Below are 27575 nucleotides of genomic sequence, written 5' to 3' on the forward strand. Positions count from 1 at the left end.
AACACCGACACACAACAAAAAAAAAGGAAAACAGACGAACAGACTGCTAGCGAGCCGCAGCCGTTAGGCGCCGCCACTTCTGCATAATCTGTGCATAATATTAGACTCAGGAAGCATTTAAGTTAGTGAAATACACACAAGCATCTCAAAAAAGGTACACAAAATACACATATAAAATAAGGTGCATTTCAAACAACGGGCATGACCACCAAAATTAAAATCTTCTGTTCTCAGCATATCCCGAACTAAATCTTAATAATAGGCGACACGGTGGCGCAGCATGTCTTTAGATTATTTGAAGAAACCCGAGCACCGGAGGAAACCCACACAGTCACAGGGTGAACCTGTAGATTTGCTGACCTTTTATCAGCATTCCAGAATTTTGTGTATATTTAAGTTGAGCAAAATAGGAATAAATGAAGATGGCTAAGCTCAGTGTTAATTGGCCAAAAAGATGGGTAGTGAGGGCAAGTTTAACGCATCAGAATGTGTTAGAGATGTTTGGCTCAGGAATGTTTGCAGATAGGGACATCGACATACTAAAACTGTCGTTTGTTTGTTTGTTTGTCTGTTCCTGAACTACAGCCAAAACGTTACACGATAGCGTGACAATTTTAGGCCCACCTTACTCATCCCTTTGGTGCGAATGGAAGAAGTTTCATTGAAATCGGTGTATATTTTTAAAGTTATTCACATTTTAAAGTTTAAATCTATCTCCTAGGGAGGGAAGGGGAGGGGGGTGTAGGGGGGAGGGGGAGAGGAGAGGGTGCTGCACCAATGCATGAGAGATTTGGGCCCCAACAGGTCCACTTGGTCTTAGATATCTAAAGATGGAGTTTACAGGTGGAGACATTGTTGGAACGACTTATCAGACACTGATTAACACTGATAACCCCTGGAGTAGGGCAGTTTCAAGTGTCTCCCCATAAAGGTTGACCGCGCATACACCAAATAAACCTATATATGCAAGTGGACTATTTGCAATGAATCAATGTTGCAGCCCGTTAAGAAGAAAGGATAGAGTTTCTCGGTGAACTTGTCCGTGAAAGTGTACAGATGTGACATGTAATCGGCATTGTACAGTGTCACCTGGCCAGCCTCATAGTTCAGGTAGACGCCCAATCTCTGGGGTTTGGCTGGAACAGGGAGGGCAGTACGTGGTGCAGACATAGTGGTATATTCCTCTCCCAGACGCCACAATACCCAGGCTCCGGATTTCTGCTCCGGTGTGAACTCCGCTTTCCTCGGTACCGATGCCTTTACCACTCCCACACTCCACATGGTGTTCCTTCCGACCTCTACCTCCCAGTAGTGGCTCCCAGTGTTGAAGCCCTGAGAAGCCAGGACACCGTGCCACTGCACAAATCGCTCTGGTCTGTCAGGGACCATCTGTTTAGCACCGAGTCTGATGGCTGTCAGGTCACTGGACAGGATGAGTCTCGGATGCGCAGTGTTCGGATTCAGCTTCAGTTTGATCGGGACTGAAGGGGAGAAAAAGGTCTGCATGGTGAATTCACACGATTTGCCAATCAAACATTTTGACACATTGCTCCCCCTCTCCCCATTCGTAACAAGGACAGAGTCCCCCTTGTCCTCGCCTTCCAACCCATCAGCCATCGCATACAACATATAATCCTCCAACATTTTCGCCACCTCCAACAGGATCCCACTGCTGGCCATATCTTCCCATCTCCACCCCTTTCTGCTTTCCGCAGAGACCGTTCCCTCCAAAACTCCCTGGTCAGCTCGTTCCTTCCCACCCAAACCACTCCCTCCCCAGGTACTTTCCCCTGCAACTGCAGGAGATGCAACACCCGTCCATTTACCTTCCCCCTCGACTCCATCCAAGGACCCAAACAGTCTTTCCAGGTAAGGCAGAGGTTCACCTGCACCTCTGAGGATGTAACTAGGATCATTGACAGGGGAGAGCCGGTGGATGTGGTATACCTTGACTTTCAGAAAGCCTTTGACAAGGTCCCACATAGGAGATTAGTGGGCAAAATTAGAGCACATGGTATTGGGGGTAGGATACTGACAATGTGATCATGGATCGAAAATTGGTTGGCAGACAGAAAGCAAAGAGTGGGGATAAATGGGTCCCTTTCAGAATGGCAGGCAGTATCGAGTGGGGTACCGCAAGGCTCGGTGCTGGGACCGCAGCTGTTTACAATATACATTAATGACTTGGATGAAGGGATTAAAAGTACCATTAGAAAATTTGCAGATGACACAAAGCTGGGTGGCAGTGTGAACTGTGAGGAAGATGCTATGAGGTTGCAGGGTGACTTGGACAGGTTGTGTGAGTGGGCGGATGCATGGCAGACGCAGTTTAATGTGGATAAGTGTGAGGTTTTCCACTTTGGTGGTATGAATAGGAAGGCAGATTATTATCTGAATGGTGTCAAGTTAGGAAAAGGGGACGTACAACGAGATCTGGGTGTTCTAGTGTATCAGTCACTGAAATAAAGCATGCAGGTACAGCAGGCAGTGAAGAAAGCCAATGGAATGTTGGCCTTCATAACAAGAGGAGTTGAGTATAGGAGCAAAGAGGTCCTTCTGCAGTTGTACAGGGCCCTAGTGAGACCGCACCTGGAGTACTGTGTGCAGTTTTGGTCTCCAAATTTGAGGAAGGATATTCTTGCCATTGAGGGCGTGCAGCGTAGGTTTACTAGGTTAATTCCCGGAATGGCGGGACTGTCATATGTTGAAAGATTGGAGTGACTAGGCTTGTATACATTGGAATTTAGAAGGAAGAGAGGGGATCTTATCGAAACATATAAGATTATTATGGGTTTGGACACATTAGAGGGAGGAAACATGTTCCCAATGTTGGGGGAGTCCAGAACCAGGGGCCACGGTTTAAGAATAAGGGGAAGGCAATTTAGAACGGAGATGAGGAAAAACCTTTTCAGTCAGTGAGTTGTAAATCTGTGGAATTCTCTGCCTCAGAAGGCAGTGGTGACCAATTCTCTGAATGCATTCAAGAGAGAGTTAGATAGAGCTCTTAAGGATAGCGGAGTCAGGGGGTATGGGGAGAAGGCAGGAACGGGGTACTGATTGAGAATGATCAGCCATGATCACATTGAATGGTGGTGCTGGCTCGAAGGGCCGAATGGCCTCCTCCTGCACCTATTGTCTATTGCATTTTTCGTGGTCATCTTCATCTAGGCCAGATATTCCAAATTATTCCAAAATTCCAAATTATGAAATTCCAAATTCCAAATTATGGACTGAATTTAAATGACACAGTTTCCATCGTGTGATATGAAGCTGATAGCAATGCTTAAACTGATGGAAGGCAGAGATAAGGTAGACATTCACAACCTTTTTTCCCAGGGTGAAAATGTTGTGGACCACAGGACGTGGCTTTAAGGTGAGAGTGATGAAGTTAAAAAAATATGTACGGGGCATGTTTTTTTTAACACAGAGGATGCCTGGAGCATATTGCTGGATGAGACGGTGGAGGCAGACACCATAGTGTCTTTTAGAGAGGTGCATAGATATGCAGAGAATGGAGGTATAGGTTTCAGGTAGAGGAGATGAGTTTATCTTGGCTTCATTGTCGGCATGGACATTGTGGGCCAAAGAGTTTGCTCCTGCACTGTACTGAACGCTTTAAACTGTTAGTTCAGGCCCCAGGATTACCAGCCGTGTTACATATCTGGTGTATCGCTACTGAACCTGTGGGCTGGCCTGTCCCAAATGTGTAGGAAGGACATGCAGGGGCTAATTTACACTGAACTTAGACACAAGAAGCTGGAGTAACTCAGTGGGTCAGGCAGCATCTCTGGATAAAAGGAATAGGTGACGTTTCAGGGCGAAACCTTTCTTCAGACTGGACCAAATGTGTCAATTTTTCCTCACAACTCTATCAAAATCGTTTCCATATTTCAAACACCATAATTCCTCGACTCTACCGGAAGATAAGTTTACCTGGATTAATTAGCTTCAGCATCCGTTTCCACAGACTGAACTGAAAGGGGCCGCTGAAATCATCTTGACTGAGGTCAATGGAAACTCTGGCGGGTCTTTGGAACTGCATGTTTTCACACCTGTGTTGGAAATAGAAAGTATCGCTGAGATGCAAAAGTAGAATGATACACCATATCTATGATCTCACTTTATATACTTGTCAGCACTACCCTCAACTTCTGACTTTTCAGAGACTACTATCCAAGACTTAGGTCATAGGGAAATATGAACAACATTTTCTAAGAAATATATAAATCAAGCTATTCTATGTGTTGATTGGGGATAGTTATTGACCAAGGAGGAATTTTCAGTTGGTTTTAATAGTATTCTGCAAGGGCTACCTCAGAAAGCAAATGGAGACCTCAACCAAAAGGCAGCACTGGATAGTATTGAACTCCCTGTACTGCATCTCAAATCTTGGACTTTCCACTCACCACTTTAATTCCATGTTTCATGTATCTTGTGTTTTATGTTGTATTTTGCTGGCAGACCAATTTCTCTCCTGGGATAAGTAAAGTTCTATCGTATTGTATCATATCTCATCCCTTGCACATGAGGCATTGGTTTTTATTATCCATTGCTGGTAGCTTAACAGCCACCAGCTATTAACCTTCTCCATGGGTAATGGATATTCCTTCTGAACTGTGTGTGTGTTAGAGGAATTAAGTGTGAGGATATTGGAGCGGGTGTGGAAATGATGTACAATAACAGTGCTGTGGTTACATTGATTAGAAGGACTGGAGCCTCAGGGGCGTCCCAGGTAACGATCACGTGACCGAGTGAAAGACTGGTTTCATGCAAATCCTCCCATGCGTTTTCAATGGATTATTTAAGCCAGGAATAATTATAGAGACATAATCCTGAAACAAACCTGTTGGCCCACCAAGTCCACACCAGCTATTGATCACTCGTTCACAATCGTTCCATGTTATCCCAATCTCCCATCCAGTCCTTACACCCTTGGGGCGATGAACAGAGGCCAATTAACCCTGCCCGTCCCGCTGGGTAACTCAGCGGGACCGACAGCATCTCTGGAGTGAAGGAATGCACCCATTCCTTCTCTCCAGAAATGCTGCCTGTCCTGTTGAGTTACTCTAGCATTTAGCGTCTATCTTCGGTTTGAACTTGCATCTGCAGTTCCTTCCGACACAAGAGAAAGTACAAGCTCCCCACAGACAGCATCCGAAGTCAGGTTCAAAACAGGTCTCTGGCGCTGTCAGGCAGCATCTTTACCAGCTGCACCATAGTGCTATCCTCAGCAATAATAAATAAGAATAAAGCAATACACCTTGCACTTTAGAGATACAGTGCGGAAAAAGGCCCTTCGGCCCACAAGTCCATGCCGCCCTCCGATCACATTAACACTATCCTGCACACTAGGGATAATTTACTATTTTACCAAAGCCAATTGCAAACTTGTACATCTTTGGAGTATGGGAGGACACCGGAGCACCTGGAGAAAACCCACATGGTCACAGGAAGAATGTACAAACTCCATACAGAAAGCACCCATAGTCAGGATCGAACATGGGTCTCTGGCGCTGCAAGGCAGCAACTCCACCGCTACACCACTGTGCCACACCAATAATGAAATTTTTCATGGTATTCATTAACTAATGGATCCAATGTGTGTTCCATTTGTTTGATCACAGGTAAAATTAGGGTTATTATTCAATGATTCTAAAGAACTTTAGCAAGTATATTGTGAGATGGCCATGGAAGATTACTGTTTCTGACTTGCTGAATAATTGACTTACAGACATTTCTGAAGAATGAAGCCTTTACATAAGCTGGGAGAAGAGAAGGTTGAGGAGAAATGTAATTGATTATGTGAAATAATGAAGGGTCTGGATAGATTTGATATTGAAGGACTCTTCACATTGGTGGAAGGGTAAAAGATTATATGTAACGGGTATACAATATAGGGGAAGAGTACTAAGAACATCATAATGAAAAAATGATTCTAACTTCCACACCAGGCACAGCGGTAGAGTTTCTGCCTTACAGTGCCAGAGACCCGGGTTAGATCCTGACTATGGGTGCTTATCTCTATGGGGTTTCTACGTTCTCCCCGTGACCTGCGTGGGTTTTCTCTGGGATCTCCAGTTTGCTCCCACATTCCAAAGACATACAGGTTCATAGGTTATTTGGCTTCGGTAAAAATGGTAAATTATCCCTTGTGTGTAGGATAGTGTACAAGGATCACTGGTCGGCACGGGCTGAAGGGCCTGTTTCCACACTGTATCTCTAAAAGTCTAAAAATGTCTCAGCCTGCACAACCACCCCTGCCTTTTGGACATCCCTTGGCAGTTCTTCTGATGGGCATCATTTCATTCTAAACTAAACTGCTGGCATGTTATCACAGTTGGAACATACGCATGCTGAATTGGTGGAGACATGTTTCACTGTAGTCTTTGAGGGAACTGGATAAACATATTCTGGAAACAAGTTTGTAAGGCTGCAGAGAGAATGCCAGTAGGTGGAACTAGTGAAACATAGAAACAAAGAACAATATGTGTAGGAGTAGGCCATTCGGCCCTTCAAGGCAGCACGCCATTCAATATGATCATGGCTGATCATCTAAAATCATTACCACATTCCTGCTTGTTCCTAATATCCCTTGATTCCTTTAGCCCTATGAGCTAAATCTAACTCTCTCTTGAGCTAGAGATTGGTAGATGCTGTATGATGTTGTGGAAATTACGAAGACAAGGCTGCAAGAGGATCGGAGCTGGGAAGTGAATATTCAGGGTTGTACGTCCTATCGAAAAGACAGACAGGTGGGCAGAGGGGGTGGGGTAGCTCTGTTGGTAAGGAATGAAATTCAGTCCTTTGCGAGTGGAGACATAAAATCAGAGGATGTAGTTATTGTGGATAGAACTGAGAAATTGTAAGGGCAAAAAGACCCTAATGGGAGTTATCTACAGGCCCCCAAACAGTAGCCTTGATATAGGGTGCAAGTTGCATGAGGAGTTAAAAGTGGCTTGTAACAAAGGTAATGTTTTGGTGGTTATGGGAGAGATTTCAATATGCAGGTAGACTGGGAAAATCAGGTTGGTACTGGACCACAAGAAAGGGATTTTGTAGGGTGCCACCAAGATGGATTCTTAGACCAGCTTGTACTGGAGCCTACCAGGGAGAAGGCAATTCTGGATTAGTGTTGTGTAATGAACTGGATTTGATAAGGGAACTCAAGGTAAAGGCTCTACAAATAGTGGAAGCATTGGAGATTATTTTTCAATGTTCTATAGATTCAGGATCAGTTCCTGTGGATTGGAGGATAGCAAATGTTATCCCACTTTTTAAGAAAGGAGGGAGAGAGAAAACGGGTAATTATAGACCAGTTAGTCTGACATCAGTGGTGGGGAAGATGCTGGAGTCAATTATAAAAGACGAAATTGCTGAGCATTTGGATAGCAGTAACAGGATCATTCCGAGTCAGCATGGATATACGAAGGGGAAATCATGCTTGACAAATCTACTGGAATTTTTTGAGGATGTAACTAGGAAAATTGACAGGGGAGAGTCAGTGGATGTGGTGTACCTCGACTTTCAGAAAGCCTTCGACAAGGTCCCATATAGGAGATTAGTGGGCAAAATTAGAGCACATGGTATTGGGGGTAGGGTACTGACATGGATAGAAAATTGGTTGACAGACAGAAAGCAAAGAGTGGGGATAAATGGGTCCCTTTCGGAATGGGAGGCAGTGACCAGTGGGGTACCGCAAGGTTCGGTGCTGGGACCCCAGCTATTTACGATATACATTAATGACTTAGACGAAGGTATTAAAAGTACCATTAGCAAATTTGCAGATGATACTAAGCTGGGGGGTAGTGTGAATTGTGAGGAAGATGCAATAAGGCTGCAGGGTGACTTGGACAGGTTGTGTGAGTGGGCGTATACATGGCCGATGCAGTTTAATGTAGATAAGTGTGAGGTTATTCACTTTGGAAGTAAGAATAGAAAGGCAGATTATTATCTGAATGGTGTCAAGTTAGGAGGAGGGGGAGTTCAACGAGATCTGGGTGTCCTAGTGCATCAGTCAATGAAAGGAAGCATGCAGGTACAGCAGGCAGTGAAGAAAGCCAATGGAATGTTGGCCTTCATAACAAGAGGAGTTGAGTATAGGAGCAAAGAGGTCCTTCTACAGTTGTACTGGGCCCTGGTGAGACCGCACCTGGAGTATTATGTGCAGTTTTGGTCTCCAAATTTGAGGAAGGATATTCTTGTTATGGAGGGCGTGCAGCGTAGGTTCACTAGGTTAACTCCCGGAATGGCGGGACTGTCGTATGTTGAAAGGCTGGAGCGATTGGGCTTGTATACACTGGAATTTAGAAGGATGAAGGGGGATCTTATTGAAACATATAAGATAATTAGGGGATTGGACACATTAGAGGCAGGAAACATGTTCCCAATGTTGGGGGGGGGGGGGGGGTCCAGAACAAGGGGCCACAGTTTAAGAATAAGGGATAGGCCATTTAGAACAGAGATGAGGAAGAACTTTTCCAGTCAGAGAGTGGTGAAGGTGTGGAATTCTCTGCCTCAGAAGGCAGTGGAGGCCAGTTCGTTGGATGCTTTCAAGAGAGAGCTAGATAGAGCTCTTAAGGATAGCAGAGTGAGGGGGTATGGGGAGAAGGCAGGAACGGGGTACTGATTGAGAGTGATCAGCCATGATCGCATTGAATGGCGGTGCTGGCTCGAAGGGCTGAATGGCCTACTCCTGCACCTATTGTCTATTGTCTATTGTCTATTAGGAGGTAGTGACCATAATATGATAAGTTTTAATCTGCAATTGGAGAGGGAGAAGCTAAAATCAGAAGTGTCAGTTTTGCAGTTGAACAAAGGGGACTATGGAGGAATGAGGGAGGAGCTGGCCAAAGTTGACTGGAAAGGGTCCCTAGCAGGGATGACGGTGGAACAGCAATGGCAGGAATTTCTGGAAATAATCCAGAAGATGCAGGATCATTTCATTCCAACGAGGAGGAAAGATTCTAAGGGGAGTAAGAGGCAACCGTGGCTGACAAGGGAAGTCAAGGACAGGAGAAAACTAAAAGAGAAGACGTATAACATAGCAAAGATGAGCGGGAAGCCAGAAGATTGGGTAACAAGAACAACAGAAGTTAACTAAAAAGGCAATACCGGGAGAAAAGATGAAGTACGAAGGTAAGTTAGCCAAGAATATAAAGGAGCATAGTAAAAGCTTCTTTAGGTATGTGAAATGGAAAAGATTAGTTAAGACAAATGTGGGTCCCTTGAAGACAGAAACAGGTGAATTTATTATGGGGAAGAAGAAAATGGCAGACGAGTTGAACAGGTACTTTGGTTCTGTCTTCACTAAGGAAGACACAAACAATCTCCCAGATGTACTAGGGGATTGAGGATCTAGGGTGACAGGAACTGGAGGAAATTCACATTAGTCACGAAATTGTGTTGGGTTGACTGATGGGATTGAAGGCTGATTATTCCGCAGGGCCTGAGGTGCTGCATCCCAGGGTACTCAAGGAGGTGGCTCTAGAAATTGTGGACGCATTAGTGATCATTTTCCAATGTTCTATAGATTCTGGATCAGTTCCTGTGCATTGGAGAGTAGCTAATGTTATCCCACATTTTAAGAAAGGAGGGAGAGAGAAAACAGGAGATTATACACCAGTTAGCCTGACATTCATTGGTGGTGGGGAAGACGATGGAGTCAATTATTAAAGATGTAATAGCGGCACATTTGGATAGCAGTAACAGGATCGGTCCAAGTCAGCATTGATTTACGAAGGGGAAAGCCTGCTTGACTAATCTTCTGGAATTATTTAGGGATGTAACAAGTAAAATGGATAAGGGGGAGCCAGTGGATGTAGTGTATCTGGTTTTCAGAAAGTCTTTGATAAGGTCCCACACAGGAGTTTAGTGGGCAAAATTTAGTAGGGTATTGACATGGATAGAAAATTGGTTGGCAGACAGGAAACAAAGTGTAGGAATTAACAGATCTCTTTCAGAATGACAGGATGTGACTAGTGGGGTGTCGCAAGGCTGGGTCCATAACTATTTACAATATATATTAATGATTTAGATGAAGGAATTAAAAGTAACATTAGCAAATTTGCAAATGACACAAAGCTGGGTGGCAGTGTGAACTGTGAAGAGGATGCTTTAAGGATGCAGGGTGACTTGGATAGGTTGGGTGAGTGGGCAGATGCATTTTAATGTGGATAAATGTGAGGTTTCCATTTTGGTGGCAAGAACAAGGCGGCAGATTATTATCTGAATGGCATCACATTAGGAAAAGGGGAGGTGCAACGATACCTGGGTGTCCTAGTACATCAGTCACTGAAAGTAAGCATGCAGCTACCGCAGGCAGTGAAGAAAATTCTCTGCCTTAGAAGGCAGTGGAGGCCGATACACTGGATGCATTCAAAACAGAATTAGATAGAGCTCTTAGGGCTAGTGGAATCAAGGGATATGGGGAGAAGGGAGGAACGGGGTACTGATTGTGGATGATCAGCCATGATCACATTCAATGGCGGAGCTTGCTCGAAGGGCTGAATGGCCTACTCCTGCGCCTATTTTCTATCTATCTACTGTATGTTTGTTTCCATGAAAACATCCAGCGTATTGGCCTCCACTGGCTTCTGTGGCAGAGAATGCCATAGATTCACAACTCTCTGGGTGATAAAGTTTTTCCTCATCTCAGTCCTAAATGGCCTACCCCTTATTCTTAAACTGTGACTCCTCGTTCTGGATTCCCCCAACACCGGGAAATATTTCTCTGCATCTAGCCTGTCCAATCCTCTAAGAAATGTATATGTTTGTATAAGATCCATTCTCATCCTTCTAAATTCCAGTGAATAGAAGCCCAGTCGACCAATTCTTTCATCATATGTCAGTCCCGCAATCCCGGGGAATTAACCTGGTGAACCTACGATGCACTCCCTCAATAGCAATAATGTCCTTCCTCAAATTAGGAGACGAAAATTGCACACAATACTCCAGGTGCGGTCTCACCAGGACCCTGCACAACTGCAGCAGGACCTCCTTGCTCCTAAACTCAAATCCTCTCGCAAAGAAGACCAACATGCCATTAACTTCCTTCACTGCCTGCTGTACCTGCATGCTTACTTTCAGTGACTGATGTGCAAGCATACCCAAGTCTCTTCCTAATCTGACGCCATTCAGATAATAAATTGCCTTCCTGTTCTTGCCACCAAAGTGGATAACTTCACATTTATCCTCATTATACTACATCTGCCATGCATCTGCCCACTCATCCAACCTACCCAACTTACCCTGCAGCCTCATAACATCTTCCTCGCAGCTCACACTGCCATGCAGCTTTGTGTCATCCACAAACTTGCAGATGTTACATTTAATTCCCACATCTAAATCGTTAATATATATTGTAAATAACTGGGGTCCCAGCACCGAGCCTTGCAGCACCCCACAAGTCACTGCCTGCCATTCTGAAAAGGACCTGGCAATTCCTACACTTTACTTCCTGTCTGCCAAGCAGTTCTCTATCCTTGTCAATATCCTACCCCCAATACTACGGCCTCTAATTTTGCACACTAATCTCTTGTGAGGGAACATGCCAAAGGTTTTTTGAAAGTCGAGATGCACGATATCCGCTGGCTCTCCCTTATCCAATCTACTTGTTACATCCTCAAAAAAGTATGTGCAAGCAGGTAATGGTTTATCTGGCATCATGTATGGCGTACACATTGTGGGCTGAAATGCCTGTTCTTGTGCTGTCTGTTCTATGTATCTTGCCCTGTCCCCTTCCATCTAGATCCCTCCCTTTTACTTTGCATTTCACCCATCCTCTCTTCTTATCTGACACATATTTGTTGCCTTTTTATCTCCAGCCTGTGTCACTTATTCCACTGCCAATAAAACCCGCGCCCAAACTGTATCTACCTATCACTCGCCAGGGTTTGTCCCACCCACAACCCCATCTCAGCTTTCTCCCTGCTATTACAATCAGTATGAAGAAGGGTCCCGACCCGAAATGTCGCCTGTCCATTCCATCTACAGATGCCGCTGAGTTCCTCCACCACCCTGTGTTTTGCTCAAGATTTCAGCATCTGCATTTCCGTGTGTCTCCTGTCTTTGTTCTGGATTTCCAGCCCCTAAAGTTTTTTGCTCCAATGAATCCAATTATTCATTCACTTTGCCTGCCATCCGTATCCAACAATGCAAAGGACTACAGGTGGAATGGGTTGCATTACAGAATATATAATTGTCAGCCAAATATGGACATAAAGCACTTACCGGCCAAGAATATTTTTAATATCCTGAAAGAGAGGAGATTGTTTTAGTTTTACTTTTTAATTGTAGAGATACAGCAGAAAAACAGGCCCTTCGACCCACCGAGCCCACACCGACCAGCGATCCCCGCACATTGACACTATCCTGCACATACTGGTGACCAATTACATTTAAACCAAGCCAATTATCCACAAAATTGTACGGCTTTGGAGTGTGTGGGGAAACCGAAGATCCCTGAGAAAGCCCACGGAGGTCACGGGGAAAACGTACAAACTCTGTACAGACAGTACCCGTCGTCAGGATCAAACCCGGGTCCCTGGTGCTGTGAGGCATCAACTTTATCGCTGAACCACCAATAAAAGGGTGGGCCTTTTATTACAACATTGCATTACAAAGATCTGTCAGAAACTTAGACAATGGTAAAAATGCATTTCGAATATTATTGTGTAAAAATTGCAATTTGACGTTACAATGTCACAAGATTTGGACACAGAATAGTTTCAATACCGAACTCATAGTTCGAAATTCTCGGTGGAGGGCATGTCGATAAAATGGCAGCATTTAAGTGGCTTTTAGATAGGCACATGTATATGTAGGGCATGGAGGGATATGGATCATCTGCATGCTGAAGAGATTAGTTTAGCTTGGAATCATATTCAGCTGTGAGATTGTGGGTTGAAAGGTCGGCTCCTGTGCTATGTTCCAAGTTCTATGGTCTATTAACAGAAAAAACTGTTAAAATTGAAGCTCACAGACCTATGAGGAAATGATTATTTGGTGCAATAAACCTCTATTATTTCACAGTGTGACTATTTGGAAGTCCTGATGCATCCAATTTGCCACATCACTTGTTGATTTCCCTGTTCCTTTTAACACACCAGGGTCTTAGTCGCCACTGATAGACACAAAATGCTGGAGTATCTCAGTGGGACAGGCTGCATCTCTGGAGAGAAGGAATGGGTGACGTTTCAGGTTGAGACCCTTCTTCAGATTGAGAGTCAGGGGAGGGGGAGATACAGAGATAAGAAAGTATAAGGTGTGAGAACGAGACATCAAAGGGGGTGGAGATCAAGGAAAATGTAGAATAGATCATTGTTAGTGAGGAGAAGGTAACAACAAAGCAATCAGAGATAAAATGTAATCAGGGACAGTCAGACTGGTTGGAGTACTGGGAAGGGGGAGGGATGGAGTGAGAGGGAAAGCAAGAGTTAATTGAAGTTAGAGAAGTCAAACTATCTCCGGTTTAAACTAGCATCTGCAGTTCCTTCCAACTCTTAGTTGCCATTCTTCCTTCAGCATTCTGGTGCTAAAGTTCCACACTCACAGAGCAGCACGGCACAATACTGGAGCAGGCCCTTTGGCCCACAATGCCTGTTCCAAGATAAACTAATCTCATCTGCCTGCACGTGACCATGACGTGCCTGTCTAAAAGCCCATAAACACCAGTATTGGTCCTGCACCCACCACCACCACCCCTGGCCCTGCATTCCAGGCACCAATCACCCTCGCCTGCCCCACACATCTCCATTATATTTTGTCTCCTCACCATCAAGCTATGCCCACTAATCTTTCATATTTCCACCATGAGAAAGGGTTCTGACTGTCTACCCGGTGGCTCTCTTAATTTGATCTACTTACAGCAGTCCAGAGAAAACAGCGACAGTCCAGAGAAAACGATCCAAGTTTGTCCATCCTCTTCTGATACTAATTCCCTGTAATCCAGGCATCATTCTGGTAAACATCTAGTGCATTCTCTCCAATGCCTCTACAGACTTCTTATATTGGGGTGTCCAGAACTGCACGCAATACTCCAAATGAGGTCTAACCAAAGTGCTAAAAATCTGCATTGTGTCTTCCTGACACTTATACTCAATGCCCAACTAGTCTTTTCCTTTTCACTGGCTTGCAGAACTTGAGTCTAACATGATTCTGTGTGCTGATCGTGTCTATAAGCTTGTGATGGTGCAAGAGGCAAGATTTTCACTGCATCTGTCCCTCACTGTATTCATATGACAATAAGCTCAACTTGACTTAACCAGTCTCCCTTAAAACTCACCTGGGCCCCACTCTCCATGCTTCCTTGAAACTTGCCTCGTTCTGCTTCCAGTGCTCTGTTTACATGTACCTGGTTAATTGGAATAGACTCTAAAATCTGGAGTAACTCAGTGGGCCTAGCAGCATCTCTGGATGAAAGGAATAGGTTTTGGGTCGAGACCCTTCTTCACACTGAGATTCAGGGGAAAGGGAAATGAGAGATATAGAAGGTACACGGAAGACATGAATTAAAGATATGCAAAAAAAGAAGATCAAGGAAAGGTGTAGCCCACAATGGTCCATTGCTGTCTGTGGGGTAGGTGATAACGAGTTAACTGGAATGTTTATTGTTATTCTACATATCATCCGTAAACAATGATTTAAAACAGTGCAAAACACAAAGTGCCTGAGGAATTCATCAGATCATGCAGCATCTGTAGAGGGGGATAGGAAACATGATGAATTGGGTCAGAACCTCCTCAGACTGATTCGTGTACATGCTGCCGTTATAACTCAGCAGGTCAAGCAGCATGTTCAATGGTGCTGTTATAACAGCAGGTGAAGCAGCATGTTTGATGGTGCTGTTATAACAGCAGGTGAAGCAGCATGTTTGATGGTGCTGTTATAACAGCAGATGAAGCAGCATGTTTGATGGTGCTGTTATATCAGCAGATGAAGCAGCATGTTTGATGGTGCTGTTATAACAACAGGTGAAGCAGCATGTTCAATGGTGCTGTTATATCAGCAGGTCCAGCAGCACGTTTGATGGTGCTGTTATAACAGCAGGTGAAGCAGCATGTTTGATGGTGCTGTTATAACAGCAGGTGAAGCAGTATGTTTGATGGTGCTGTTATAACAGCAGGTCCAGCAGCATGTTTGATGGTGCTGTTATAACAGCAGGTGAAGCAGCATGTTTGATGGTGCTGTTATAACAGCAGGTCCAGCAGCATGTTTGATGGTGCTGTTATAACAGCAGGTGAAGCAGCATGTTTGATGGTGCTGTTATATCAGCAGGTCCAGCAGCATGTTTGATGGTGCTGTTATAACAGCAGGTGAAGCAGCATGTTTGATGGTGCTGTTATAACAGCAGGTGAAGCAGCATGTTTGATGGTGCTGTTATAACAGCAGGTCCAGCAGCATGTTTGATGGTGCTGTTATAACAGCAGGTGAAGCAGCATGTTTGATGGTGCTGTTATAACAGCAGGTGAAGCAGCATGTTTGATGGTGCTGTTATATCAGCAGGTGAAGCAGCATGTTTGATGGTGCTGTTATAACAGCAGGTCCAGCAGCATGTTCAATGGTGTTTGACCTGCTGAGCTATTCAAGAACTTTGTATTCTCTTGTGGAAACCAGCATCAGCAATTTCTTGTTTCTACATTAATTAAGTGTGTTGGAGTATTAATGAATACGATCCAAGAGTCTGGAAAAGCTGCGATATTGGTTTAGAGTATAGAGATACAGCCCGGAAACAGGCCCTTCTGACCACTGGGTCTGTGCCGACCAGCGATCCTCGCACATTAACACTCTCCCACACACACTTGGGACAATTTACATCTCTACGAAGCCAATTAACCTACAAACCTGCACGTCTTTGGAGTGTGGGAGGAAACCAAAGTTCTCGGAGAACATCCATGCGGTCACAGGGAGAATGTACAAACTCCATACAGCCAGCACCCGTGGTCGGGATCGAACCTGGGTCTCTGGCGCTGTAAGTGCTGTAAGGCAACTATACCGCTGTGCCACCGTACCACCCATTCTGGAACTGATGCTGCCAAAGTTCTGAATGTGGACTGATGGAGTTCTCTACTGTACATTGGGTTTTAGAATCTGAATGGTAATGGCATCATGTTTCCCATGTAAACAATAGACAATACCTGCATAAACTCTGCATCTTCCAGACTCAGTTTTTCTTGCATGTCCAAGATTGCTTTCTTAAGTGATGCATGCTGTTCGGAGATTTTCTTTAGATTTTCATCTTTTTGTTGCAATATGGCATTTTCCTTTTGCTCCAGTATTGTTTTCAGCTTTTTCTCTTCCTGGTGCAGAAACTGGTGCAGTTCTTCGAACTTAGATTCAATGTTCTTCTGCAGAGCCGCAGATTCTTTCTGATGGAATAAACAACAGGTGGATTTACCTAGTGCAAGGTGAGAAGTTCATGGGTCGTGGAGCACAGAACAGGAAACAGTACAGCACAGGAACAGGCTCTTTGTTCCACCATGCCACAGCTGAACATTATGCTAGGTTATAACTGAAAACACACACCTCCAGATTCAGGGACAGTTTCTTCCAGCTGTTTCCACGCAACTGAACCATCCTCTCACGAACCAGAGACCAGTTCTGCCCAACCATCTACCTCATTGGAGACCTTTGAACTATCTTTAATCGGTCTTTACCTTTCTTTTTATTTTAGCGATACAGCGTTGAAACTGGGCCTTTGGCCCACCAAGTGTGTGGTGACCAGTGATCACCCATTCACTACCTCTATCCAACACACTGGGGACAAATTACAGAGGCCATTTAACATATAAACCTGCACATCTTTGGAACGTGGGAGGAAACATCTTTAAGGTGAGAGGAGCAAGTTTAAGGGAGATGTGCAGTGCAAGTATTTTTATTTACACAAAGGGTGGTGAGTGCTTGGAATGTGCTGTTGTAAGGGGGGGGAGTTGAGGCAGATACATTAGAATCATTTTAGAGGCTTTTGGACAGGCAAGTGAATGGTGGGATATGGACAATGTGCAGGCAGATAAGAGTTGGTCCTGTCATTATGTTTGGCAGACATTGTGGGCCAAAGGGCTTGTCCCATGTTCTGGGATGGTGATGGTTTTACACTGTGGTGCAGATTCAATCTCCTTGTTTACAGTAGGCTGTGTTGAATAGGTTCATTAACTTGACATCATTAAAAGGAGTTGTATTATATGGGAAGTGAATAAGGTTCTGAGTGGAGTTGTTGACAGGATATGTTGCAGGAAGGAACTGCAGATGCTAGTTTAAACCGAAGATAGACACAAAACATATTTCATTATCTCTGTATCACCCTCTCCCCTCATTCAGTCTGAAGAAGGGTCAAGACCCAAAACGTCACCCATTCCTTCAGACAGAGATGCTGCCTGTCCCACTGTTACTCCAGCATTTTGTGTCTGTCTTGTTGACAGGATACTTTCTCTGGTTGGGACAATCTAGAACAGGATAGATTCAGCCAACAGCTTTACCTACTGAAGGAGGGAATGAAGAAAGAAATCTGAGGAATGAGCCTGAAGAAATGTCCTGATCCAAAATGTTACCTATTCATTTCGTCCGCTGATGCTGCCTGATTCCCTGAGCTCCTCCAGCACTTTATGTTTTGTCCAAGATTCCAGCATATGCAGTTCCTTTTATCTCCAAGGGAAAGGGAATGATTTTTGTTTGCTCAAAGGTTTGTGAGCCTCTGGAACTCTTCAGACTGGAGAGATGTCATAGATGAATTGATGTAATAGGTACGGTAGCGCAGCGGTAGAGTTGCTGCTTTACAGCGAATGCAGTGCCGAAGACTCAGGTTCGATCCTGACTACGGGTGCTGCACTGTAAGGAGTTTGTACGTTCTCCCCGTGACCTGCGTGGGTTTTCTCCGAGATCTTCGGTTTCCTCCCACACTCCAAAGACGTACAGGTATGTAGGTTAATTGACTGGGTAAAAATGTTTTTTTTTAAATTGTCCCTAGTGGGTGTAGGATAGTGTTAATGTACGGGGATCACTGGGCGGCACGGACTTGGTGGGCCGAAAAGCTGTATATATATGATATGATGATATGATAATAGAGAGAAGTCAAAAGTTATGACTAGAAAGGTGGACAGGCTTGATGGAGCACATGGAGATACAAGGAAGTGCAGATACTGGAATCTTGAGCAAAATACAAAGTGCTGTCGGAAATATACATCGTGTAAGATTTGAGAAGTTTCCCCTCATTCTGAAAGCAACACAAAACCAAAGAGCTGCAGTTTGGACATTTTAAACGGGAGACTGGGGCTGAAAGGCTGCGGTCGGTTTTTTCCAAGGGATGTCACAATCTTTTGGTCCTAAGATGGCCGCAGGACCTCGTGACCAGCCACAAAAGCAAAAACCTTACAGCCCAGTCTCTAGGTTTCTGCAAAGCCACGGCCAGAACAATGGATGGGTATTGGCCATGCAGAAGCTTGCGAAACCAGGTCGAAGTCCAGACACTGGGGCACTGACATCAGCATACTCACAATGCCCCAAGCCGACCTACACAGTTAATCTCGTTAAGGGGGCACAATAGCCCATAGAAAACTACCTGGTAGGTGATGGGAAACCAGTTAAACCCATCACCTTGCAACGAAATACCAATTAACACCGTCTGGCCATCCCCGGTATCCCCGGACATAAGCGCAGATCAGAGAGAAAACTCATACATATCTTTTTAAACAAAGAGATTCCAAGATCTGGCGGGAGATAGGACGGGTCAGAAATAGTATAACTGGCCACGACTTTTGGGTTTTAAACGGAAGAAGAAAACCTGCAAGGAACGCAAGCAGGCAAGAAAACGGATGCAGGAGGAAGAAAAGACAGGCAAGAAAAACGGATGCAAAGAGAGAGGAACAGGCACGCAACTCGAGGAGAAATACTGCAAAACCAACAGCCAGTAACCCCAGTAATAGCCCCATGGTGAGCATGCACCCAGATCTTGCATATCCTGGACATAGTTTAGTGTAGAGGGGAGGGTAGTTTGAATAAACGTTGGGTGTGTAAAGAAATATGTGTTGGTCAATTTTGCGATGTGTCGTACGTTCCCCATCTTACAGTCGTGTATATGTCTTGTAGAACTGTGTGTTTAAGAATTCAGCGAAAAAGGTATTCGTGTATACGTCTTGTGGAACTGTGCATTTTGTGATTCATAAGTCCAAGGTATTCATGTGATTCAATATGTGTTTAATAGATATGTCGTATAGCAATATATAAGTATTCATGGACAATAGTCCCAAGCGCTAAATAAAAGCCTTTTTCATTTAAACCCTGGTTTTCAAATCTGGTCTGGTGGAATTTTTCTGCACTATAAACGCTCCTGCATCTAAGTCCAGTGTCTAGAACCGTAGGGGGTGAGTGGGTCGAACCACTCACGGGGAACCAGTGTGCACGGCCTGGTCAAGGGATCAGAGCAAGGCACGGGGACCTTAGGTCGGGCGAAAGATCGGCGCAGAAACCCCTTACAATCGCATGGGATCAAAGGAAAGAAAGCTGAATGGATAGAAAACTGGCTTCATGGAAGGAAGGAGAGGGATGATGGTGGAAGGTTGCTTTTCGGACTGGAGGCCTGTGATTAATGGTGTGCCATGGGGTTCGGTGGTGGTCCCATTGCTGTTTGTCATTTATAGCAAAGATGTGGATGAGAACATACATGCAGAGGGGAAAGATTTAATAGGAACCCGAGGGGTTACTTTTTTATTCACAAAAAGCTGGAGTAACTCAGCAGGTTACTTTTTTACACAACGGGTGATAGGTGTATGGAACGAGTTGCCTGAGGAAGTAGCTGAGGCAGGTACCCTTGCAACGTTTAAGAAACATTTAGACAGGTACACGGATCAGGTAGGTTTAGAAGGATATGGGCCAAACACAGGCTGGTGAGACTAGTGTAGATGGGACATGTTGTCCCGTGTGGGCAAGTTGGGCTGAAGGGCCTGTTTCCACGCTATATGACTATGAACTGATCGGTTCAGGAGCATCTGTGAAAGGAATGGACAAGCAGCCCGAAACATTGCTTATCCATTCCCTGCAGAGATGCTGCCTGACCTGACCCACTGCATTACTCCAGCACTTTGTGTTTTGATGGACCACTTGTCTGATTCCTGCTCCCTTCCCTACGCTTCTCATGCTGTGTAGTTGGAGAAAACATCGGGCCTTTCAATGAAGGCACAAGAAACTCAGGATGCTGGAACCATGAGCAAATGATCATTGTGATCTTTGGCCTGGAATCGGAGGAAACAAAATATTACAACAGATCAAATATATAATGGAGTGAAAGGCACGGAAATTAAATATTTACCTGGTGCTAGATTGAGTCAATATCTCACATGCATGACATTGGACCGCCACACTAGTTTTTACATTAACTGTTTCGTTTCCCATCTCAACTGTGCTTTGATGTGGGACCTTTAAACGGCCCTTCGTACCTTCAGTTTATTTACATCTTCTTCTTCTTCATCCTGACTTTCACAGCAATCAAGCATTTGTTCACTCAGGGACTCGATTTCTTTCCGTAGCATTCCCTGGAACAGAGAAACGCGCAAAAAAAGTCACATCGGTCTCCTGAAAAAGACAACATTTTTAAAGTCTGTTGTCAATGATCTGGAAGATCAACCCCAATTATAGTCTGGCTCAGCTGGAAGAGCAGCCTCACAGCTCCAGCCATCTAGTTTCAACCTGGTCCACCATGTTTGTCCATGAGGCGTTCTCCTTGTGTGGATTACACCCATTTGCTCGTAATTTTTTCCATGTTCCATAAAACAGGCAATCCGGCATGTTTCCAGTGACTCCAACCAATTTCTACAGATGCACCCTAGAAAGCATCGTATTAGAATGTATCACAGCTTGGTTTGGCACCTACTCTGCCCAAAACTGCAAGAAATTGCAGAGAGTTGTGATGTCGCCCAGTCCATCATTCAAACCAGCCTCCCCCTCATCAACTCCATCGACACCACACTTCCTCAGGAATGCAACCAACATCATCAACATGGCTGTAGCTGCAATGTATCTGGTCAAGGACAGAATTTCCATTCATAATTATAATAACAATTAAAAAATTGGGGAAGGGATTATCTAAGAATGTCAGAAATTGGAGCAGATTTTGATAACTGTGTCCTTCACCCGAGCACCACCCACTTCCCTTCCCCATTCTCTTGGTCCTCGTCTCTCTTAGGGGCAAATTCTCTCTTGAACGTATTTAACGACCTTTACTCCGCCACACTCTGCAGTAAACTATTCCAAAGATTCACCATCCTCAGTGAAGAAGTTTCTCTTCTCCATCTAAACGGATGGCACGGTAGCGCAGCGGTAGAGTTGCTGCTTTACAGCGAATGCAGCGCCGGAGACTCAGGTTCGATCCTGACTACGGGTGCTGCACTGTAAGGAGTTTGTACGTTCTCCTCGTGACCTGCGTGGGTTTTCTCCGAGATCTTCGGTTTCCTCCCACACTCCAAAGACGTACAGGTATGTAGGTTAATTGGCTGGGTAAATGTAAAAAAAAAATTGTCCCTAGTGGGTGTAGGATAGTGTTAATGTGCGGGGATCACTGGGCGGCACGGACTTGGTGGGCCGAAAAGGCCTGTTTCCGGCTGTATATATATGATATGATGATATGATGATTAACGAGGAACTGCCCGTTCTTAAATAACGACCCTGTTTTTAGATTCCCCCACAAGGGAAATCATCTTCTCAACATCTGTCTTGCAAATCCCCCTCATAACCTTCCGTGTTTCAACAAGGTCACATCTCATTCTTCGAAGCAGCAATGAATACAGACTAAACCTGCTCAACCATTACTCATAGGGCAAACACGTAATGTGAGCAATCAAACAATATGCATTATCTGGGCTGCCTCCAATGCAAGTTATCTTCTCCTTGAAGGGCCTGTTTCCCTGCTGTATCTCTAAACAAAACTAAACTGCAGATGTTAGAATCTTGAGTAAAACACTGCTGGAGGAACTCCGCGGGTCAGGCAGCATCTGGGGAAAGAACTAACAGATGGGTTTTCAGGTTGGGTCTAAAGAAGGGTTCAGAATGTTGTCTCGATGGGTGGGTATTACGTATAAGGAGTGGTTGTTTTCCCCAGAATGCCAGCAGGTGACGGGAGATCCCATAGACGTTTATAAAATTATCAAAGGCATATGATAGGGTGGAAAATCAGAACATTTTCACCACAAAAGGTAGGAAATGTCAAAGACTAGAGGCATAACTTTAGGTGAGAGGTGCAAACTTTAAAGGAGATGTGCATGGCAAATATGAAAGTGGCTTTTAGGAGACACGCATTAATATATGTGGAATGACATGGATCATATGCAGGAAGAGATTTGTGGATGTAATCCTGTCCGTCACACAGACCACACTCCCCACCAATGACTCCATCTATACTTCAAGCTGCCTCGGAAGAACAGCCAAATTAATTAACGACCTTTCCAAGCCTGGTCATTCCTTCTGCTCCCTGGTCCTGTCAAGCAGAAGATTCAGAAGCTTGCAAGAGAGCAACTTCAGCGTCAGAAACACCTTCTTCCCCTCTTATTGCACTTCTGAATGGTCCTTTCAAAATCTAGGCAACCGACCTGATTTTCTATCCGACCTTATTGCAGGCAGTGGACTTTTTCTGTGGAACTGTTGCATTGTTCAGTTTAATTTAGTTTAGTTATACAGCGCGGAAACAGGCCCTTCGGCCCATCAAGTCCGCACTGATCGGCGATCCCTGTACATCAGCACTATCCTACACACGAGGGACAATTTACAATTTTTACTGAAGCCAAATTAACCGACAAACCTGTACATCTTTGGCTTGTGGGAGAATGTACAAACTCATTACAGACAGCACCAGTAGTCAGGATTGAATCTGGGTCTCAGGCGCTGTAAGGAAGCAACTCTACCGGTGTGCCACCATTGCCACCCCTGATTGTAAAGCTGGGAAACGACATTCTGCACTCTGGCATCTTTCTCTTTGCTCTGGATTTTCCTCTTGTGTTTGGCTTGATTCTATTCTTTTATAGCATTATCTGATTTGATTAGATAAGCATGCAAACAAAAGCTTCTCACCGTACCTTGGTACGTGTGTCAATAATAAACCTGAACCAGAGAAGCTTAGTTATACAGCATCATGGTCAGCATAGATATTGTGGGTTCCTGTGCTCTGTTTTTCTATGTTCTATGAAACTGTGAGGGTCAGTTCTTGCCGTGTACCTTTCTATCTATATACTAAAACTCTCGTTTGTTTGTTTGTTTGTTCCTGAGCTACAGCGAAAACGGGACACAATAGCGCGACAATTTTAGGCCCAATTTACTCACCGTCGTCCCTTTGGTGCAATGGAAGAAGTTTCATTGAAATCGGTGTTATATTTTTAAAGTTATTCACATTTTAAAGTTTAAATCTATCTCCTAGGGAGAGAGGGGGGGAGGTGGAGGGAGGGAGGGGGAGGATAAAGGGGTTGAGGGGGATGGATTGGGGTGGAGGGGAAGGAGAGGAAGGGAGGGGAGGATCGAGGGGGACGGGGGGTGAGGGGGAGTGGGTAGGGGAGGAGAGGGTGCTGCATCAATGCAGGAGAGGTTTGAGTCCAACGGGTCCACTTGGTCTAGTATTCTATACCATTGTGGGCTGAATGGCCTGCTCCTGTGCTGCGCCGTTCTATGTCCAATGACACTGTGGGCTGAATGGCCTGCTCTAGTGCTGCACCGTTCTATGTCCAACGACACTGTGGGCTGAAGGGCCTGCTCCTGTGCTGTACTTTCCTATAAAAAGACACAAAGTGCTGGAGTAACTCAGCGTGTCGGGCAGCATCTCTGGAGAACATGGATAGGAAACTGAATCAGGAACATTGCAGCAGATTAGGTTAGAGGAGGTGTGTGTGAACCTCTCTCTCGCTTGGAAAGTCTGTTTGGGTCCCTGGAAGGTGACCTTTCTATATTCTGTAACATAGTGGGCTGCAGGGCCTATTTCTATGCTATATTTTTCTACATTCTATGACACTGTGGGTGAAGTTCCAATTCCTCTGCCACACCTTTCGATGTTCTGTGATACAGTGGGCCACAGGGCCTGATTCTGTGCTGTATATTTCTGTTACATAACACTGTGGGTCGAAGGGCCTGTTCCTGTGCTGTTGTATATTCTATGACACTGTGGGCCGAAGCACTGTTTTATCGGAGATAGACACAAAATGCTGGAGTAACTCAGCGGGATAGGCAGCATCTCTGGAGAGAAGGAATGGTTGACTTTTCGGGACGAGACGAATCGAAATGTTACCCATTCTTTCTCTCTAGAGAGATTGACTGTCTCGCTGAGTTACTCCAGCATTTGTGTCTATCTTTGGTTTAAACCAGTATCTGCAGTTCCTTACGACACTCTACTTTTCTACAGTCTATGATACTGTGGGCTGATGGGCTTGTTTCTGTGCTGCACTTTACTACAGTCTATGGCACTGTGGGCTGAAAGGCCTGTTCCTGTGCTGCACTTTTCTACAGTCTATGGCACTGTGGGCTGAAGGGCCTGTTCCTGTGCTATACCTTTCTACAGTCTATGGCACTGTGGGCTGAAGGGCCTGTTCCTGTGCTATACCTTTCTACAGTCTATGGCAATGTGGGCTGAAGGGCCTGTTCCTGCACTATACCTTTCTACAGTCTATGGCACTGTGGGCCGACAGGCCTGTTCCTGTGCTATACCTTTCTGCAGTCTATGACACTGTGGGCTGAAGAGCCTGTTCCTGTGCTGTACTACTCTCTGTGTCGGAAGGAACTGCAGATGCTGGTTTAAACCGTAGACACAAAAAGCTGGAGTAACTCAGCAGGACAGGCAGCATCTCTGGAGAACATGGATCGGAGACCGAATCAGGAACATCGCAGTAGATTAGGTTAGGAAGGGTGCATGTGAACCTCTCTTTCGCTTGGAAAGCCTGGAAGGAGGTGACATTTCTATATTCTATGACATAGTGGGCAGTAGGGCCTATTTCTGTGCTATATTTTTCTACAGTCTATGACACTGTGGGCTGAAGTACCAATTCCTCTGTGGTACGTTTCGATGTTCAATAACACAGTGGGCAGAAGGGCCTGTTACTGTGCTGTATATTTCTATATTCTATGACGCTGTGGGCTGAAGGGGCTGTTACTGTGGTGTACAGTTTTATGTTCTGTGACAGTGGGCCGAAAGGCTTGATTCTGTGCTGTACTTTTCTATGACATTGTGGGCCGAAGGGCATGTTCCTGTGCTGCACTTTTCGATGATATATGACACTGTAAGTCGAAGTGCCAGTTTATGTGCTGTACTGTTCTATGATCTATGACACTGTGGGCCGAAGGGCCTGTTTGTGTGCTGTACTGTTCTATGATCTATGACACTGTGGGCCGAAGGGCCTGTTCCGTTGCTGTCCTGTTCCATGTGCTATCACAGTGGGCCAAAGGGCCAGTTTCTGTGCTGTACTGTTCTATGTTCTATGACACTGTGAGTCAAAGTGCCAGTTCCTGTGTTGTACTATGTATATCCAATGACACTGTGGGCCGAAGGGCCTGTTTCTGTATTGTACTGTTCTGTGTTCTGTGTGGTGGGTGAGAACTGGGTGGACAGAGAGGCCTGTCCCTGTGCTGCTCTGTGTTCTACATGGTGGGTGAGGAGATGGACAGAGAGGCCTGCCCCGTCCTGCTCTGTGTTCTGTGTGGTGGGTGAGGACTGGGTGGACAGAGAGGCCTGTTCCCGTCCTGTGCTGCTCTGTATTCTACATGGTGGGTGAGGAGATGGACAGAGAGGCCTGTTCCTGTCCTGTGCTACTCTCTCTGTGTGGTGGGTGAGGACTGGGTGAACAGAGAGGCATGTTCCTGTTCCCGTCCTGTGGCAGTTCACTGTGAGCGCGGTGTCTCACCTTATGGAGTTCAGCGGCCTCGCCAAGCGGGCTGGTGGAGTGGCCGTGGTGATGGCGGGACGTGGCACACACCACACAGATCGGCCTCTGGTCATCGCTGCAGTAAACCTTCAGCCTCTCGTCGTGCTCCTGGCAGCGGAGCTCCGTCTGAACCACCGCCTCGTCCACTCTGAGCTTCATTACATTCTCCACGATGTTGGACACGAACCGGTTGTGTCTGAGCGTCTTGTCGGGCAGCAGCGCCCGGCACTGTGGACAAGTGGCCGGCCCTCGCTCCGATTGCCAGTGCCGGACGATGCAGGTCCGGCAGAAATTGTGGCCGCAGTCTATGGTTACAGGCTGGACAAAGAACTCCAAGCAGATGGGGCAAAGCGCCTCATCTTTCATGGACTGTAGCACGTCTATACTCGCCATTACTGCTGCCCTCTCCGGTCCCGGGCGCTTAGTTTCACTTCCGCGCTGCTGCAAAGTCGGCGATTTCCGGGTACGTTTCTTTGCAACAAACCTGCAGATTTCAAACATGGACACAACAACGCTGGAGTAACTCAGCGGGTCAGGCAGCCTCTTCCTCTTCTCCCGTGGTGTTGCCCGACCCGCTGATTTACTCCAGCATTTTGTGTCGACCGTCGGTGTAAACCCGCATCTGCAGTTACTTCCTAAACATTTTGTCAACAGATTTCAAGATTCAGTTTTATTTTTTTGTCCCGAAGCGGAACAACGAGATTCTTACTTGGCAGCAGAACAACAGATTATATAAACAGTACTCGCTAGACCCCATTGTACAGAACAAAAAGCTTCAATTAATAATAGTCTGAATATAGTCCAAAACAAAAACAACAAAGCCCGAAGTCCTGAGTGCAGCCACGGCAGCGGGTAGATCAGATTTCTGTTTACATTGGGCGTGTAGTTCAATCGCCTCGTGTTTGTTGGGAAGCAGCTTCTCCTGAACCTGAACGTTTGCAGTTTTCAGACACCCATAATTAACTTCTTCCGATGGCAGGGGGGAAATAAGAGCGTAGCCAGGGTGGTGTGGGTGCTCGATGATGCTGGCTGCCTTTTTGAGGCAGAATCACCTTCCATGGCAGGGAGGGGGACTGGGACTGGGTAGTGTCTGACACTTTTTGTAATCTCCATCATTCCCGGGCGTTCGAGTTGCCGAACCAGGCCGTGATGCAACTGGTCAATATGCTCGCTACTGTACACGTGTAGACATTCAAGAGTATTTGTCCATATACCGAATCTCCTCTATTTGGGGGGGGGGGGAAATCCCTGAAGGGGAAAAAATAAATCACTTAAAATGTAGTGCGAGTGTTTGCTGGAGTCGAGGCAAGTTGGGGAGAATAAAATGAGATTCGTGTAAATGATTGGTACAGATTCAGTAAATCGCTGGAGGCACAAGCTGGAGTGAAATACAAAGTGCTGGAGGAACTCAGGCAGATGTTTTGGGTCGGGATCTTACTTCCGACTTATTACTGTAGTGGGGGGGGGAAGCTGAAATAAGAGAGATGTGGGGGCAGGACAAAGCCTGGCAAGTGATAGGTGGATACAGGTGAGTGAGCTGGGGGGGGGGGGGTAGATTGGCAAATGGCTGAACAAAGGCAAGAGATGAAAAGTAGACAAAAGGGTGTCAGGGAAAATGAGTGAAATGTAAAGCCGGAGAGAGGGGTATAGATGGAAGGGGAGAGGGGGAAAGTGGGTCAGGATGGTGGAAGTAATGAATGC

General features: G+C 45.4%; 1 protein-coding gene across 1 annotated transcript; it reads right to left on the reverse strand.

Moving 5' to 3' along the window:
• Positions 1–26276, reverse strand: LOC144602767 (nuclear factor 7, ovary-like). The gene is made up of 6 exons (XM_078415902.1): positions 25854–26276; positions 20424–20519; positions 16134–16364; positions 12229–12251; positions 3934–4052; positions 1–1481 (listed from the first exon to the last, which is right to left on the reverse strand). The coding sequence occupies exons 1-6, from the start codon at positions 26265–26267 to the stop codon at positions 958–960; spliced, it is 1407 nt and encodes a 468-aa protein (XP_078272028.1). The 5' UTR covers positions 26268–26276; the 3' UTR covers positions 1–957.
• Positions 26277–27575: the final 1299 nt, after the last annotated feature.

Source organism: Rhinoraja longicauda, chromosome 19 (genome assembly GCF_053455715.1).
Source record: "Rhinoraja longicauda isolate Sanriku21f chromosome 19, sRhiLon1.1, whole genome shotgun sequence".
Lineage (NCBI taxonomy): Eukaryota > Metazoa > Chordata > Chondrichthyes > Rajiformes > Arhynchobatidae > Rhinoraja > Rhinoraja longicauda.

Excerpts from the sequence above, each read along its gene's own strand:
- LOC144602767 (XM_078415902.1), bottom strand. The coding sequence starts at position 26,267 with ATGGCGAGTATAGACGTGCTACAGTCCATGAAAGATGAGGCGCTTTGC. Across the intron at positions 16,365-20,423 it reads AAGATGTAAATAAACTGAAG|AAAGAATCTGCGGCTCTGCA; the intron begins GTACGAAGGGCC and ends TTATTCCATCAG. Across the intron at positions 4,053-12,228 it reads ATTAAAAATATTCTTGGCCG|GTGTGAAAACATGCAGTTCC; the intron begins GTAAGTGCTTTA and ends TTTCCAACACAG.